The sequence below is a fragment of the Fistularia commersonii genome, chromosome 15 (genome assembly GCF_037954325.1).
Source record: "Fistularia commersonii isolate RoL2024-O1a breed Wild chromosome 15, RoL_Fcom_v1.0, whole genome shotgun sequence".
NCBI lineage: Eukaryota > Metazoa > Chordata > Actinopteri > Syngnathiformes > Fistulariidae > Fistularia > Fistularia commersonii.
The window spans coordinates 7,071,782-7,089,583 of NC_141298.1; the positions used below are offsets into that span (position 1 = coordinate 7,071,782).

The window sequence follows — 17,802 nt, forward strand, 5'->3', positions numbered from 1 at the left end:
TCTGTTAGTCTCTTAAAGTTAATAAAGCTGGCAGGAAGTTTCTTGGAGATAAGGCACTTGTGTTTATTGGGTTGTGCAACCATTACTCCGAGTTATGATTTAACTTACATTTACAAATGATTACAAATTTCGATTGATTTTTAATGAGGTATTTCTATTACAACATACACACACCTATTTATATTGCACCCTTGATGCCTGACCCATTATTCCTTCATTAATCATCCGCGCCGGTTATCTTACACACTGAGTTACGCCGAATGTGTGATGTCTAGGTGATGTCGAGCAAACCAGTGCATCGCAAGACAATTACAGACCACATACTGTACAGATAACATTTCATTCACCTTCATCCACATCTAGTTCATCTTCAGTTAACCTACTTGCTGTTTAAGGACTGTGGACGGAAGTTACAAATAAGAAACACACACACACAAGCTATACACCAGTGGTCCCCAAACTATGGCCCGCCTCCGTATTTTGCCCCTTAACGATATCACAAATACATTATGATTTTTTTTTTTCATTCTGGCCACGTAATCGTGACTTGTACATGTAAAACTGTTCTTTTTAGAATGAAATATGTTTTTTTTGGGATTCATTATTTCGTTCATTGTGTATTTCAGTGAATAAAACCAACATGACACCGAAGGAACCTATGCTCATCTTTAGCTGCTGTTCTCTCCTTTTTCTATCTGCTTTTATATGAGTTCTAAGTAATCAGTTTCAGTTAATTTTTCTATGTTTGGAAAAAAAAATATGCCCTGGAGAAAAAAAGGAACAAACACATATACCGGAAAAACCAAGCGATAACATGCCACAGATGTTTTCAAACTGGTCTGAATGTTACGCAGTGTAAGTTGCAGCTGGACTAAAGCTACGATTAGCTGCTAAACTGACAACACTTGGTTGATGTAAACAACCAGTCAGCACAATGGAAACAGTGGTTACTACTACTACTACTACTAGTCTATTGTAGGATTATACAGAGGAGGTGATGTGTTAAGTCATCAGACAGCATTTTGAACTTCTAAACAGCAAAAAAACACAAAATACTGGATTATACAAGAAATACTTACAACTCCCCAATGCTCCAATTTGCTTTGGGATGTTGGTTTCAATACTACTTTTAGGAGAAGGTTATTTGCCAGTCTGAGTTTGTTCTGACCCAGATGGTAAAGCAGTCCAATACGGACATTTTCCCCCTGAAGCTGGGAGGTTACTGTCAAAATAAAAAAGAATCCTGGCTTTTTTTGCTTAAAGGCTGTCGTTTGATGTGAAATGTAGTGACTAATTTAGTACCTTAGCATGATTTTGAAGTTCATCTAGAATGTTTGTTTCTGCGAGTGTGAGTGTGTGTGTTTGTGTGTGCTTCGGCATTGTGTACAAATATATACAGGACTGTCTCAGAAAATTAGAATATTGTGATAAAGTTCTTTATCTTCTGTAATGCAATTAAAAGAACAAAAATTACTTTGTCATTATATTCTAATATTTTGAGATAGGATTTTTGAGTTTTCTTAAGATGTAAGCCATAATCAGCAATATTAAAATAATAAAAGGCTTGCAATATTTCAGTTGATTTGTAATGAATCCAGAATGTATGACATTTTTGTTTTTGTAATTGCACTTCAGAAGATAAAGAACTTCATCACAATATTCTAATTTTCTGAGACAGTCCTGTATATCTCTGGAGTTACAGTGTTTTTGTGTTGACCTGCAGTCATAGTATGTGTGCGTGGGTGTGTAGATTTGCTCCTGCGGTTTATGTCATCTTACTGTGGGTGTATGTTTATGTGTGTTCCTGCAGTGTCAAAATGTGTGTGTTTTTGATTGTGCATCGCATCATTCCGAGTATCTGATGCTTGAGTACGATTATACTTGAATGCCAGAAACTGCAAGTTGTGTGCGTGTGTTACGGTGTTTGCGTGCGTGTGATGCTGTAACAGTTCCCAATTGGACCATACTGTTTTCCTAATCAGTAAATTGTATTCAAAAGTATTAGTTTCAAAACAGGCCTTTAATTGATCCAGTAGTATTCATCTAAAGGTAGCTTGTCTCATAAAACAGGCTGGTACATTATGTGTGTGTGTGTGTGTGTGTGTGTGTGTGTGTGTGTGTGTGTGTGTGTATGTGTATGTGTATGTGTATGTGTATGTGTATGTGTATGTGTATGTATGTATGTATGTATGTATGTATGTATGTATGTATGTATGTATGTATGTATGTATGTATGTATGTATGTATGTATGTATGTATGTATGCATGCATGCCTGTATGCCCGTCCATCCATCCATCCATCCATCCATCCATATTTATGTGTCATATTTATGACTCTTCCTCTTTATTTATATGCACTTTCTCACTTTTAGATATACCTTGTAGAAATCCACCTTGTAGGATAACTCTTGCTGTTTTTGAAATATGACCGGAATTATTTGGTAATTTATCACTTATCATTACATAATGCAGCCTCAGGTGGGCACAAGTCAGTGTCTTCTTGAGCCGGTCCCAAGCCATGATTAATGCAGAGGGTCGCACAGGAAGGGCTTTCAGTTTAAAACTTACAACACAGCTAAATTTGCAAATCGCACTTTCATACTGGATTGGTTGAGCCCAGCGTTAACAACGACCACCATCGGTGCTGACAGGAGTAAAGAAGAGGAGTAAAGTTGACAAGCCATACAATGAGAAAGAGTAGTGGAATGTAGACTGAGAGCAGTGAGCATACATAGAAAGAGTACCACGGATGCTGATTTGCTTTACAAATGCTAGTAGAGAAGGTCAGCGGGAGCTGCGTTGTGTCTTTGTAGAGAAAAAGCATTCACCAGGGTGCTAAGAGAGGAACCACGGTACGGTATGATAAAGTCTGGAGTGGCAGACAAGTATGTTAGACTGGTGGTAGGGCATCTATACAAGCTGTGAGACAGTGTTAAGGTGTGCTATAGGTGGGACAGAGATGCTTAAAAGTGCAAGCGGGACTCCTTCAGTGCTCAGTTTGAGCCTCTGCTTGTTTGCAACTGTGATGGACAGGCCGACAGATCAGGTTAGACAGGAATCTCCATTGACCTTGATGTTTGCAGATGACATTGTGATCTGTAGCGACAGCATGGAGCAGGTGAAGGAAATTTAGAAAGATGGAGGGATGGTGTGGAAAGGGGAGGAACGATGGTTAGCTACAGCAAGAAAGAATACGTGTGCGAACGAGATGGACCCATGTAGAACGGCGAGGCTACGGGGAGTGGCGATAAAGAAGGTGGAGGTTAGTAAGTACCTAGGGTCAACAGTCCAGAGCAATGGTGAGTGTGGGAAAGGGGTGAAGAAACGCATTCAGTCAGAATGAAAGGAAAGGTGTACAAGACGGTTAGATCATTGACGCTTGATGGTTAAGTGACAGCGGCACGGAAGTAAAGACAGCTGAGGATAGCACAGATGAAGATGTTGAGGTCCTCTATGGGAGTGACAAGGATGGATAGGATAAAATCAGGACTGTGACTTCCTACATTTCAAATTCCTGTTCCTCCAGCCGGAGGGTAGTAAGGTGAGCATTCCATATAAGGGTTGGGTTTGCTCCCCTGTGGAGCCTGTGGTGGCAGACGATCTGCAGAAAAGTCACCGGTGTGGTGCGTGAACTTCCGGGTGAGAGTCCACGCTCCTTAGTGTCCGCCACACCTGGATTTTGGTGATCTTCTCTGCAGTCTTTACAACTCGCTGCAGGCATTTGTGGTTGAAAACAGTGGTGCTGCTATACCACAGGGTACAGCTGTAGATTTTGCAGAGGATTTAAGATGCCAAACTTCCTCAGCCTCATTACAAAGTACAACCCTAGTACAGTAGAAGGCCTTTACAGGTACGTCAGATCCTTCTGATCCCACTCTAATAATTAACCATCTTCACCTCAAAAAATACTGGCTGTACTTAGTTTTTTCATTGAGCTGCTTGCTCGATGTGATTTGCAAATAAGTTGAAATCTTATGATGTGAACTGAAACAGCACGATTGCCGAATCTGCAACTATGTGGGAAAAAAAAAGCTATACAGTATGAATTTCTGTCAGCTGCACATATAAAAAGACGCAGCAGGCACTTATTTCTTCTCATGATTCGGTTATCTCTTCTCCAGATATTGAAATATGTGATGGATATCTGTTTTTCGCTCAGTCAGTTCTAGTATTTGTCATCGCTGTTCGTCCTTGATGCTGCTGTACCGAGATTAATATAGCTGTGATTAAATCCCCTGATTTGAACTCACCATGGATGCCATGACCTCTGCTGCTGAATGCGGTCACTGCTACAATATCATATTCAGACTCTTGACTAAATGTCTGTTGACAGGTTTTATTCCCAACTGAGTTGACACCAATATAGCTACTGAAAACCCCATCGCTGTTTTACAAAAGCCGGAAAATGTTAATTTATTGTGTGATCAACACCAAAGATAGAAAGAGTTGAGATATAAAAAAGTCATGTAAGGTCGGATTTTATTCATAAAGCAAATGGCAACAGAATATGACACTCATAGGTAGAGCAGACCACACTTTTTCAGATTATTTTACCCCAAGCAAGCACTTTGCAACAGTGGCAAGTTAAAAGTGCCTTTTGCCGGACAGAAGAAACCCTGGACAGATGCGAGCTCAATTTAGCCAGCCCTCTGTTTCGACCGGTTTAGGTAAAAAAAAAAAAAAAAAAAAAAAAGAGAGACAGTGGGATCAAAAGCAAAAATGTTATCAAGGAAATTATGTATTGACTAATACCGAAAGTACTGGCAGTTGCATGATTTCAACATAAATCTATTTACGTTTCATATACTGTGTGTGTATGTGTGTGCATCTACTTTCTAATGGTTTGTGATTTGGAAGACCAGACATTCTTTTAATAGCGATATTTTGAGATGTCCAACCATTACTGAGGTGCTGTATTACGTCTTCTATTACACACTTTACCAGAAATACAAAACCTTCATAAGACCTGCACGATGTTCTGCTCTCTCTCTCCCCTCCTTTTCTCTCAGCCCAACTGTTAAGGCAAAGGGCCACCCACCATGAGATTTAGTGCTTGCGTCGTGAAACTACCGGGTCTTTTTTAAAAAAATATTATCAAGAGTACGGTAATCGCAAAGTCATTTTGCAACTAAGATAAGATAAGATAAGATAAGAACAACTTTATTAATCCCGAAGGAAATTGTTGTGCCAGAATTACAGAAAATATAACAGTAATAAATATTAAAAAGAAAAGGCAGAATTAGAAATAAAATAAACTATAAAGTGTCTCAGGGAAACTATAAAGTGTCTTAGTAAACAAGTGATAAAACTAGAAGTACAAGGAATTTGCTTTGGTTGATGGTGCTAAACAGATATCATGTAATAGGCATTTAATACGGGAAAAAGAAAAGTGAGATCAGGGTGAGGTTAGTTGTGCAAAATGGCAAGTTGTGGTAAGCAGTGCAAGGTAGTGCACTAGAGGGGTTGGTACAGTGTCAATGGAGGAGCGAGGTATTATTTATGAGGCAGGCTGCCGGTGGGAAGAAACTGTTTTTGTGGTGGGTAGTTTTGGTCCGCAAGCTCCTGCTAGAGGGGAGCGGTTGTAAAAGTTCATGCCCTGGCTTGGAGGGGTCAACCACCTACAAGTCCTGTAGAAAGGGGAGATTGCAGAGCGGATGATACGCTGCAGATGGAGGAGGTGAGGATGGACTCGATGATGGAGGTGTAGAAGTGCACCATCTTTGTTTTTGGCAAACTTCTTAAACTGCCTCAACATCCTTCGCTGCGCTTTGTTTGTGAGGGAGCTTCAGCTCCCACTTGAGGTCCTGGGAGGTGATTGCTCCCAGGAAAGATGGTGCTGATGGTCCTGGTGTCAGAGATGTGTTTTCCCGGCTTCACTTGTTGCCTCCTGGCAGACGGGAAGTCCGTGATCCACCTACAGGCGGAGTCTGGCACGTTCAGCTAGGAGAGCTTGTCCTTTCAATGAGCCGGAATATTTGTGTTAAAGGCGGAGCTGAAATCAACAAACAGGATCCCGACGTAGGTTCCTGCTGTGTCCTGGTGCTATTTGGTCTTAAACATACACAAATAAATGGAATTGAAGTGAATTGAGTAAGGATGTCACGGTGTAAGGCAGGGGTGGGGCGGGTCAGCACAAGATACGATCAATATATAAAAAAAAAAAAAACAAAACACATTTGTTAACAGTACATACCAGAGTCGTCTGATATTTGTCTGAACATTTTTTGACGTTTGCTTGCATTTCTTGCATAAACCGTTTTTTCCCTTGTAGCTTCAGGTCCAGTTCATTCACATGTGTCATTATGTCCACAGTAAAGGCTAAGTCACAAAGCCAATCTGTGTCATTCAGCTCAGGAAAATTCTCAAGTAGCTCCAAAAACTAAATAATCTCCTGTTTGAGCTCCCACATTCTTTGATCCAATCATTCACATCAAGTATGAATTCCATACCAATCTTCGGCGGGCCGGATTAAAAAGACCAACGGGCCGGATGTGGCCCGCAGACCGTAGTTTGCTCACCCTTGGTATAAGGTATCTCTTAAGAATGCAATGGAACGGACTAATTTGAATCGATCCAAAAAACATTTCTTAGTAGATGCAATGTATCAGTGTGGTTTGGTGATGATATAGTCATCAGATGAATATACATAGTAGATTTAGTTTTACCTTTTCTTCCTTTAAAGGTAAAGAAATATGCCAAGATTTGTGAATGACAGTGAGTGAGCTGGAAAAGGCTCAAGCATCCCTGCAACCCTAAACTGTGGATAATGAATGATGAATAAAAATGTATTTTTAAAAGACAACTAAAATGGGCCAAAATTATAATTTTGTAGAAATTAGTTAGAATTCTACCTTCAAAAACATGTTTACTATAACTTTTTTTTTTTTTCATACATATTTATCTCTGTCAGTTAAGTTCACTTTGCATATTTTCAATGCCTTCAGGTGCATTGACTCTATATATTTACATTTTAAATTTCAATTACATTTAATTCTCAATTGCTTTTCTTTTTTGTTGTCAGTTGTGGAAAAAAACGTGCACAAGTATTGAATTTAATGTTCATATTTTAATTTTACAATTCATATTTCAATTTAACATTATACAATGTTGATTTCTTCATCATGGACATAACATAATATTAAATGTCCTATGTTATTAATAGAGCATAACTATGTATTTATCAACTTAAGTTTTCTGCCTCAGTACAACAGTGTAAAGATTAGCATGGTACATAACATATTTCTCATTACATATGGTTTTCTTGCATGAGATGTGACAGATGGCTAGAGGAAAGTTATTTTCTATATCCCTCTTTCTATTCAGGAAACGTTCGCACCCGCCTCATCTCTCTTTCTTTGTGTGAGTGTTCCTCTTGCAAATCAACCCCGTACCCCAGTTCTTTGTCCCCCTCCAGGCTGTGGAGCCTCCAGATTGTCCTTTTACGCTTACAGCTTTAAAAGATGGAAGAAACGCCTGAACCCCCTTGATTTGTTTTCTCATCTTGTGTTTTAAAATAGCTACTATAGATGGGTTTACCACAGGATGGTTTCATGGTCAGCGCTGTAGCCTCATAGCAGGAGTCTTCACGTTCTCTCCTCACGTTTTTTTGCCTCTCCCTTCTTTCCGCTGTCTTAAAACATTCAGTAGGTCATCGGTAAATTGTCCATTGGAGTGAATAAGAGCGTGAATTGTTATCCGTCTCTGTATGATGCGGTTCCTGGGTCTTGTTGGAGGTACTGAACCCCACCAGGTTTATATGCGCATTCGCCGAACCCTTCTTTATTGGAAAAATAAAATGTAATTTTTTTTCAAATTCAATACATTTGTACAAAAACATCTATACAGGACTGTCTCAGAAAATTAGAATATTGTGATAAAGTTCTTTATCATCTGTAATGCAATTAAAAAAACAAAAATTACTTTTTCATGATATTTTGAGATGGGATTTTTGAGTTTTCTTAAGATGTAAGCCATAATCAGCAATATTAAAATAATAATAGCGCTTGCAATATTTCAGTTGATTTGTAATGAATCCAGAATGTATGACATTTTTGTTTTTATAATTGAATTACAGAAGATAAAGAACTTCATCACAATATTCTAATTTTCTGAGACTGTCCTGTATGTATAACAGTAATATGTATTATTACTGTTGCTTTCATATCGAAATGCTTACTTGTGATGAAATTACCTTCATTTCTTAGATATGTCAAATATGATTCCCTTCCAATTTCTCTTTCCCGCTGGCAAACTCTTCTTGCCCAGCTGAATTTCCTTAGTTACCATAGTAATTGCATTACAGAAGATAAAGACCTTCATCACAATGTTCTAATTTTCTGAGACAGTCCTGTATATACTTGTGAACGATCAGAATCCCAAGAAACTCCTTTTGTATATCTTCATATTTCTGAATGGAGCAGTTAAGGTAAAACTGCAACAATAATTAATTACATGTCAGCTATCATCTTACTTGCTCACAGTCAATATATATCCAGTACAAAAAGTTGCTTCTCATTTTTCCAGCTCATCAAGTATGAATATTTTCTTTAGTAAACTATGACAGTAAATTATGTTTTTAACATTTCAGACTGTCATCTTGGGCTTCGGGAAACGCCGATGTTTTTTTTTTTAACCATGATTTAGGAAGGAAACAGTGAACGGTTAATCGTAAATATGTTTTGAATTGACATTTTAAGCTGATTGACAGTAAGGTTGCAATAAAACCTGATTTCTGGGTGTCTGTCTGCAGATCCCCGGGGCAGCAATGGACCGGGTCAGCCCGCTGTGGCGTATGAGGCGTCGGGCTCGCCGCGGCGCCTTCTGCATGGCGTTCTTCTGCATCTCCATGGCTCTGCTGTACGCCCTCTGCGCTGAAAACAGTATCCCCGTCACCGATGCCATCTTCGGCGTGAGAGCAAGAACCCGAGCTCAGCCCCATGCCCACTCTGTCATCAAGGTCTTTTTACCATTATTTCACCCTCCATGCTAGTCTAGTACAGGGAGCTGCCATCAACTGCATCTTAATGTATGAAAAGAAATGCAAAAAAAATGAATATCACATTTTTACTTGGTATTTAGCAAAGTGATCCTGTGATTGATAGGTGACAGATCCAAACAAAACTCCACCTTTCACCCCATAGCAGATGGTTTTTTGCTGCAATCTAGTATGCAGGATAAGTGGTATTGCTAATAAATGATGATCGTGAGACAGTCTTTTCACTGTTAGGTCATTTTTGGCTGATTTGAACACCTTTGGCACTAATTTATGATCATGTTGGCGTATTTTCTTATAACATTCAGTTGATTTGGGTTTTTATTTTTATTTTTTCCAGGTCGTTTGTTGTTCATCTTTGGTATGCTTTTCTTGTATGATTTCTTAGTCATTTTGGCTGACTTAATTTTTTTTTTATTATTATTTATTTATTTATTTTATTATACGTTCAGATTTTTTGGCGATTTCCAGGTTATCAGATTTTTTTGGTATGCATTTTGACAATTTTAAGCATATTTTACTAAATCATCATTTTTTTTATTGGTGGGGTTGTTTTTCTTTTTCGCATTAGATTTGCAAGTTTTTGGGGGGTTTTTTGCTGTATTTTTCAGATACTTAAGGGCAAGTCTTAGCTAATGTGGGTTGTTGTGAGATGATTTCTTGCTAATTTAATGTCAATATCTGTACAGCATTAAAAATGGAATCATTCATTCCTTATCTTTTCCACTTATCCCGCATATTGGGTGTTTGAGCCAATTTCTATTTAACTCGTATCAGTCAAACACAGGTCCATGTAAATAGATAAGTCACCAACTCTCATTCACACCCATGAACTATCTATCAAAATGACATGTTTTTAGACTTTTCTTTTTTTCTGTATTGCACTGTACGATTTTTTTCAGCTTGGTATTTTGTGCATTTTTTTAAAATGTCTAATAATACACCAGCTCAATTTAAAGCTCTAGTCACTTTTGATCCTCTCAGGTACTCCAAAGAGGGGCCAAGCTCATGCCTGTTGACCCCCAGAAGCTTCCGGGCATTATCCCGGGTAACCCAAACCGTCCCATCCCTGTCTTGTCCTCGCCGAATCGCACCCAGGAGGACGTCGTCTCGAAACCAAAGGCCAGAGAGCGAGAGCCGTCAGGGTTCTTCTCCCGCTTGCTGCCGCGCCCCCTCACAAGGGCGTTGGAGACCCTGTTCAGGGGCCGGCGAAGAGGAGAGCTCAGCGGCAGAGGAGGAAACGCCGAATTCTTTGGGCCTCACGGCCATCTCGGAGATGTCTGGGATGACGAGATGTCCAGCAGCATGCTAGGAGACAGACTGCGGAAGGTGGTGCAGAATTATCAGGTGAAAACTGCAAGCAAAAATTGCAAGCAAAATTCAGAAACCAGCCAAAAAAAAATGGACTTTAAGTCAAAAGAAAGTTCCGATAGAAGTTTAGAACGCTAAACGAATGTATTTGATTCAAGTTAAAAATAGGCAGAACACTAATAAAACATCCGCTCGGTGGCTCTCTTTCTTCTTTGTTACAGGCGATGAATAAATATGGTGTTAAGTTCTCAGTCCCTGGCGGCGGCTCCAACAGGCCCAAATTGAACGGCCATGAGCTTCTCTGTCAACTGAAGAATAAGGTGGAGGTCACAACATTGACCCCTGACCTCCAGCCCATTTCCTCCCAGCCCTGGGTCGCCCAGCTCCCACCAAAGCAGTTGACTTCCGAACTACGGCCGTACAAGATGTGTGCGGTGGTGTCATCCGCAGGGTCTCTCCGCAATTCTGGACTTGGCAAAGAGATTGGTAAGAGACTTACAAATGCTCATATAACTATGGAAAATATACACAATGAATAAAATTAAGAATCCCCCCAAAAATATATTTTATTCTGAAAAGAACAGTCTTTTCTCGCTTTTAACAGAAAAAAATGAAGGTTGTGTGTATAGCAGGGGTCCCCAAACATTTTCCTTAGAGGGACAAATAAATTTTCCCTTCTTTGACGGGGGAGTCAGGCCAGTTTGAACAAAAAGTGTGATGATCACGGAGGTGTCTAAACGTAAACATTTATTGTTTTCCAGAAAGCCACACATAACCAAAAATGAACCCTTTCTGGGATCTTGACAGAAAAAAAAAATCGGAAAATAAATAACATCATTTATGAATAATGCAGCCTTTTCTTTGAATTTAACAAAAAAAATAAATAATCGTTTGTCCACTTAACCTGCATTCTGAATCTATTTTTCTCTTACTTAATCTTTTCGCCATTATTCCGCGCTATTTGACAGGGGTGTGCCCAAGATTTTTTTTGAGGGAGGGGTTTCAGATAAGGCACAGACTGCAGAAGGATGGAATAGAAGGTTAGAATGCCAGAATGAAAAAAAAAAAAAAATCATAATGCATTTATGGTATTGTTCAGGGGCCGAGCAAATTGTGGAGGCGGGCCGTATCCGGCCCCTGGGCCGTAGTTTGGGGACCACTGCTTTAAATGTTAAGTTCCATAATCTCCTCCCTTACAAGTTCAGATGTCCATTCGAGAGGTTTGGCTGCTTACGAAACACCAAGAAAAAGAGAGAGCTAATGGCATTTACATGGAAAATGAGTGGAGAGGCTCTGGAGTACAAGTGTCAAACTCTGGCCCGCGGGCCAAATTTGGCCTGCAGTGTAATAATATTTGGCCCGCAAAGCCACACAAAATGATTATTAGAGATGGCGCGTACCGCTAATACTACAAATCCCAGAACAATCTTCTGTTGTGTCGGCACGAAAACCACAACAGCACCCGTAAAAGTCTTAGTCCTCTGTTGACAGTAGTCATAGCAACCTTATACTAATACTAGCACTGTGCTACCACTCTGAAAAATGGCAAAAAGAAAGGCAGAGTAGATCAGTGTGTAGCAATCTGAGCTATGATTAATTGATTTATTATTGTTATTATATTTTTACATTTATTATTAGCCTGTGGAAAACAGTTATTGTTGAAATTTAATTAAGAAGGCTGCAAATAAAGAGGCATACAAGTTTTATTTAATTGTTATTTAAGAAATGAATGCCATTGATTTATTTGAATATCGATTTCGCACGCGTGCAATATTAAGTGATATGTTGTATTGAATGAAGCTTTGCTTATTCCATATTCAGTTTGGGTCCAAATGAAAAGGTTCATTGTTATATCTGGAGAATTTTTTTTCAATAAATATCAATGTTGGCCCGCGCCTTTATCCTAGTTTTAGATTTGGAGGTTTGATGGTCTTGAAAAATGTTTCCCAGTCTCCCTCATTTGGACCTGTGGTTCATCAAGCTGCAGTGCCCATACTAATACATCATTACCATGCGTAAAACTGCTGAGAACGCTTTTGTTATAGCAATCCACTTGTACAAAGTTCCATGTTGGTAAAAAGAGTATAAGATTTAATTTTCCCTTACTGACATTCAAACATAGTGAACGATTAAATATCAATGTCAAATAATTCAGTTGAAAAGTGACACAAAAATACTTGGAAATGATCTAAAAATGAAGTCATTTTAAAATAAGCAAAAGGTTACCTTAAATGTCAAGAGAAATTATTTGAATGGAAAAAAGAAATTGCCTTAAAATGAACAAGAAACTTCACAAGTAGGTTTACCTGATTAATACAGTATTTTCAAAAATTGAAGAAAATAAATGATTTAGATTATCTTCTCATTTTTTCACAAAGGTAAACTAAAGCCAGAGGTGGCTGGGATTAATTTCATTTATTTGCTTCGTTTTTTTGAGTGATATTGAGCAGGTACAACTTTTTGTGGCTTTGTTGAAATCTCAGAATAATTCTAAATTGACACAAAGGGAAGAAATTTACAGTTTTGATTTTTTTGTTTTTGTTTTTGTAAAGTACAAGAGTCTTATTATTGGGGAGATAAGGTCACTACAAAAGCCAAATGTCTGCAGAGTTTTTCGTAACTGTTGTCAGGATATTCCAACATTATGTTTATCAAATTAAAATTTTGTCCCTAATTCAATTTAACTCTCATGTCAATGTCTTTTCCAGATTCCCATGATGCTGTGTTGCGCTTCAACGCTGCACCAACCGCTGGTTATGAGAAGGACGTTGGTTCTAAGACCACCATTCGTCTTATCAACTCCCAGGTAAATAACATGCCTTTTTTGCAAAAAACAAATACTATCTTTTTTGTTGTTGTTGCAGACTGGTGCAGCTGCAGGTCAGTGTTGACACCTAGTGGTGACACTTTGTACTGGCTCTCATTGAGTCCTTTATTTCCAGTATTTTAATTTCCTGAAATTCCTGTAAAATATAGGTATGGTGATTTTTTTTTTGTTTTCATCTGCTGACAGTGAGTCCCTCTGTCACGCATGTGCACACACACACAATCCTCCAAAATTCTTGAAACGGACCTAATCTCCATTAAATAGGACAAGCTGTAGCCATTTTTTAGACTCTCTTAGTACAATGTGACCTCAAACTAAATAATATAACCAAGCGCACATAAAATCACACTTAATTTACTATATTGGTTAAAACCATCCAACAATTTAACTTTAAAAGAAAAATAAATACATCGTAGCAAAATGATACAAACAGACTTTAAAAACCCGAAAACATGGATAGCAACCTTTTTTTTTTTTTTTTTTTTTGTGGAAATAGTAAGCAGGATTTCAGTCGGACACAAACACTTATTTATAGATAGAGTATCTAATTTCAATAAAGATTGATAAATACAAACTATTCAATATTTCATACATCAAACAATAAAGATATTCTCCACAGGGTCTGATCATTTCACTTACACCCAGTTTTTAATGTTTGTATTTTGGGACTCCCCAACATTGGGTCAAGATTTTCAGTTTGATGTCAATAAAGAGAATCTGTACTTGATTTTCAGGTGATGGCATCTGACGACCATCGTTTCTTGTCCAGCTCTCTATACAGTTCGGGTATTTTGGTGGCGTGGGACCCTGCCCCTTTTTCCGCTGACCTCACTCAGGTAACTTTTACTTGCTGCAATTTGCATATTTGCAGCCTCTAATGCTGATCCTTACCCAAATTTCCAGATAGGAGCACATTTTTTCTCCAGAATTTGCATGTAAAGAGCCACCCTGCTGCTAACAGAAATAGCTGTAAATTAAGAAGCTATTACTTGAAAATGTATAACAAAACACACAGAAAAAGTCTTTGTTCAAAATGAACAAGAATCATCTGAAATAAACAAGAAATTTTCTTTAAATCGCTTAAAAATGACCTAAAATGTATTGTGACATTTCCTTAAAAAAAATGGGGAAACACTGAAATCCTGATACCAAGAATTGAACTACGACAACATCAGTTCAAACACATGAGCGCAAATCAGGAGAACCAATTTCAGCACAAAATATTACAAATAGACAAAGTATTCAATAAGGTACAGTGCTATTTCCTTACCAAATTATTTTGAAATGTAGAAAAGACTTTTTTAAATATACAAATGACATAAATGAGACATGCCATTAAACTCTAATACCACCCCCCCCCCGGCTTCCTCCTGTTCTTCTCCCCAGTGGTTTAACAGGACCGACTACCCCATCTTTACCCAGTACCAAAGATACCGGAGGCTCCATCCCCTGCAGCCGTTCTATATCCTGCACCCTCGCTTTGAGTGGCAGCTTTGGCAGCGAATACAAGACAACATGCAAGAGCCCATCCAGAAGAACCCCCCCTCATCTGGCCTCCTGGGTATGAAACAAACCAATTACTCCTTGATGATTTTGGCGTTCAAAGCGTTATTGATTTATAGAGATCCGCGACGTACTGAAGAAAAAGGTTTTCAGGTAAGGAGTTTCAAAAAGAGACTCTTAATCCTCCCATGACCCTTTCAGTGGTACAAATATATTCAAGTTCATTTCCTTATTTACTGACAGTAAATGATGCTCAAAAAAATCTATACAGGGCTGTCTCCGAAAATTAGAATATAGTAATAAAGTTCTGTAATGCAATTAGAAAAACAAAAAGTACTATTTCATGATATTCTAATATTTTGAGAAAGGATTTTTCAGTTTTCTTAAGATGTAAGCCATAATTAACAATATTGAAATAATAAAAGGCTTGCAATATGTCAGTTAATTTGTGATGAATCCAGAATGTATGACATTTTTGTTTTTGTAATTGCATAACTGAAGATAAAAAACTTCATCACAATATTCTAATTTTCAAGTTCATTCCCTTATTTACTTACAGTAAATGATGCTCAAAAAAATCTGAATATTTATTGATTCATTTTGGAATTTTTTTTTTTTTTTTATAACTACCTTTTTATTTACCTCCCAGTCATCTTAATTGTGAAATTCTAACATTACATTGCATTACAGTTACAAAGCGACTTACAAAAAGTGCAATTCAGTCACCGAAGATGTCAGAAGTGACCTCTCAACCAAATAGCCATCTCAGAACCATATACATACATACATTCATTTCATGTTTTTTTTTTTTTTTTTTTTCGGGGGGGTGTTGGGGGCTAAGTGTGATTAGTACAATGCCGTTGTAAAATTAAACTTCTCCTCAGGATGAGTATTGAGACCTGACTTCCTGTACAGGAACGGTTCTGATGATGTCACTGTGCGAGGTGGTTCACGTGTACGAGTTTCTGCCATCACGGAGGAAGACGGAGCTCTGCCATTACTACCAACGGTTTTTCGACGCCGCCTGCACACTAGGCGCCTACCATCCACTGATGTACGAGAAGAACCTGGTCAAGCGCATGAACCAGGGGCCCGACCGTGACATTTACAACCTGGGACGAGTCACACTTCCTGGGTTCAGCAAGCTGAACTGCTCTATGGAGGCAGGATGGGGGAGACATGGAGCCTCATAAAAAGACATTGTGCGTTACATGATGATGCACATGAGAGAGGTGCATGATGCAGGCACACACACACACACACACACACACACACACATACACACACACACACACACACACACACATACTCCAAATCCTACTACAATCCAGATCTCAACTTTTAGAGGGATATAAAGCAGTTTGTGATGGGCTTAGTCTGATTTAGTGAAATTAGTAAAAGCTATACCTTCTCTTAAAGTCTTCGAAGAAGTTTAGCTTTATAACAGTAAAATAAAAATACATTGAAACACATAGATAAATTAAAAAAAGTTAATTTTACGCTGTAAAAACAAAATACCTCCTAAGAAGAGCATCACACTGGAAATCCTTACCATAGAAGTATACATTTACCAAATCAAATACTCACATGAAGTACTATCAGAGATGGTAATGATATTAACTCAGCAATAACTTTAAATACAGCAATGCTGCAAAAACAAGATTCATAATATAAACTATTAGAAGTTAGTATGTGAAACATGAAAAACATGAAGAAAATAGTGATGTTTGAGCTTTGAAAACATACAGGAAAAAATACAATAAAATGAAGACATTAAAGTAAGAAATGTAAATTTTTCAAACCAAAAAATGGCATATGTATTTACTTTTTTCAACAAAATGATGCATGAAATGGACTATTTGATAAATATACTGAATTCCATGCATTATTTAGTAAATGTTATATCCTGATAAAAAAAAACTCCACCCTTCCTAATTTAGCAGTATGTGCTTCAAATAAAACTTCACCTTTGCAATACATCTGTTTTATTAATTTGATGTATTAATTGTTTCATATTCCGTAAATCAAGGAACTTTGACATAAATACTGGGTAATTGGGTGCTTTTGTTTCTGCAATGTGGTTTGAAATTTGAAATTTAAATTAAAAATCAATTGAAATTTGTTGAATTGATAAGGATAATTCAGATTTTTTTTTTTGTTTGTTTATCAATTGAATATTTTAGCCCTGAAATAGTGAAACATCTATGGTAAAGTTGAAGGCAACGTCTTTAGTTGTCTCCTCTGTCCAATAAGTTGAAATCCAAAATAAGAATCAGTTCCAAAAGATATCATTTTTTTGTTAAAATAGTAAAATAGTATAGTTGTCAGCAAACTGCTTTTACTGCTGTATATGAATGTTTTCTGATTCAGCAAACGGCAATATGAATCCACCATTCAAATCCCAGCTGGACTGAAATCACTAGTTTTAACACTGTAACCCTCGACACTGTATACCAATTTCAACATAACATTCCGCTACACCCTTCTGTACACAAAGATAATTTGAAATATGAACATTCTGTCATTTGTTAGTCATTCAAAGAGTGAAATATTAAGGACCTGCCTGCATGTTTCCAGTTTATCCCAAATGTCCTTCTATCCTTCTATTTTGCTCAGCTATTATGTTGTTCAGCAGGTTGGGATTCTGGATTAGCTTTTGTGGAAATGGAGAAACCTTCACTGCCTGGCTTTGACCTGAGACTTGTCCACGATGTGTGTGCGTGTGTGTGTGCGTGCGTGTGTGCGTGTGTGCGTGCGTGCGTGAGCGAGCGCAAGTGTATACTGTTATGGCCCTATTTTTCAGGGCAAAATTATTAATTTAAACAACCTGAATCCAGCTGAAATTTTACTTGTGATAAAATATATGTTTAATTGTCGCAGAATGTCTACATTATTATTATTATTATTATTATCATTATTATTATTATTATTAACTGTGTGTAAGTGTGCATACATACACATAAACATACACATACTGTACCCATGCATGAATATGTGTGTGTATGAATCACATGCATCTTATATTCAGAACGTATAATATTGAGAAGAAAAGAAATTAGAGAAAAGAAAGAAATTGATATATTGATAGCTGATCCAACATGATTATTCAATTCACTCCAATCAAAGGACACCATGTTGTTCAACAGAGGATTAAGGAAACATTCGGAAG

The 17,802-nt window shown here is 37.8% G+C and overlaps 1 protein-coding gene across 1 annotated transcript in view; it reads left to right on the forward strand.

Annotated features, from left to right (window-relative positions):
* The window catches only part of st6gal1 (ST6 beta-galactosamide alpha-2,6-sialyltranferase 1), a 19,472-nt gene extending 1,784 nt beyond the window's left edge, over positions 1-17,688 (forward strand). The window contains exons 3-9 of the mRNA XM_086160587.1: positions 8,750-8,956; positions 9,977-10,339; positions 10,525-10,789; positions 13,012-13,109; positions 13,865-13,966; positions 14,517-14,691; positions 15,549-17,688. Coding sequence (XP_086016713.1) covers positions 8,750-8,956; positions 9,977-10,339; positions 10,525-10,789; positions 13,012-13,109; positions 13,865-13,966; positions 14,517-14,691; positions 15,549-15,826 — 1,488 coding nt within the window. The 3' untranslated portion in view covers positions 15,827-17,688. The remainder of the gene's footprint in view (positions 1-8,749; positions 8,957-9,976; positions 10,340-10,524; positions 10,790-13,011; positions 13,110-13,864; positions 13,967-14,516; positions 14,692-15,548) is intronic.
* The last annotated feature ends 114 nt before the right edge of the window (positions 17,689-17,802 follow it).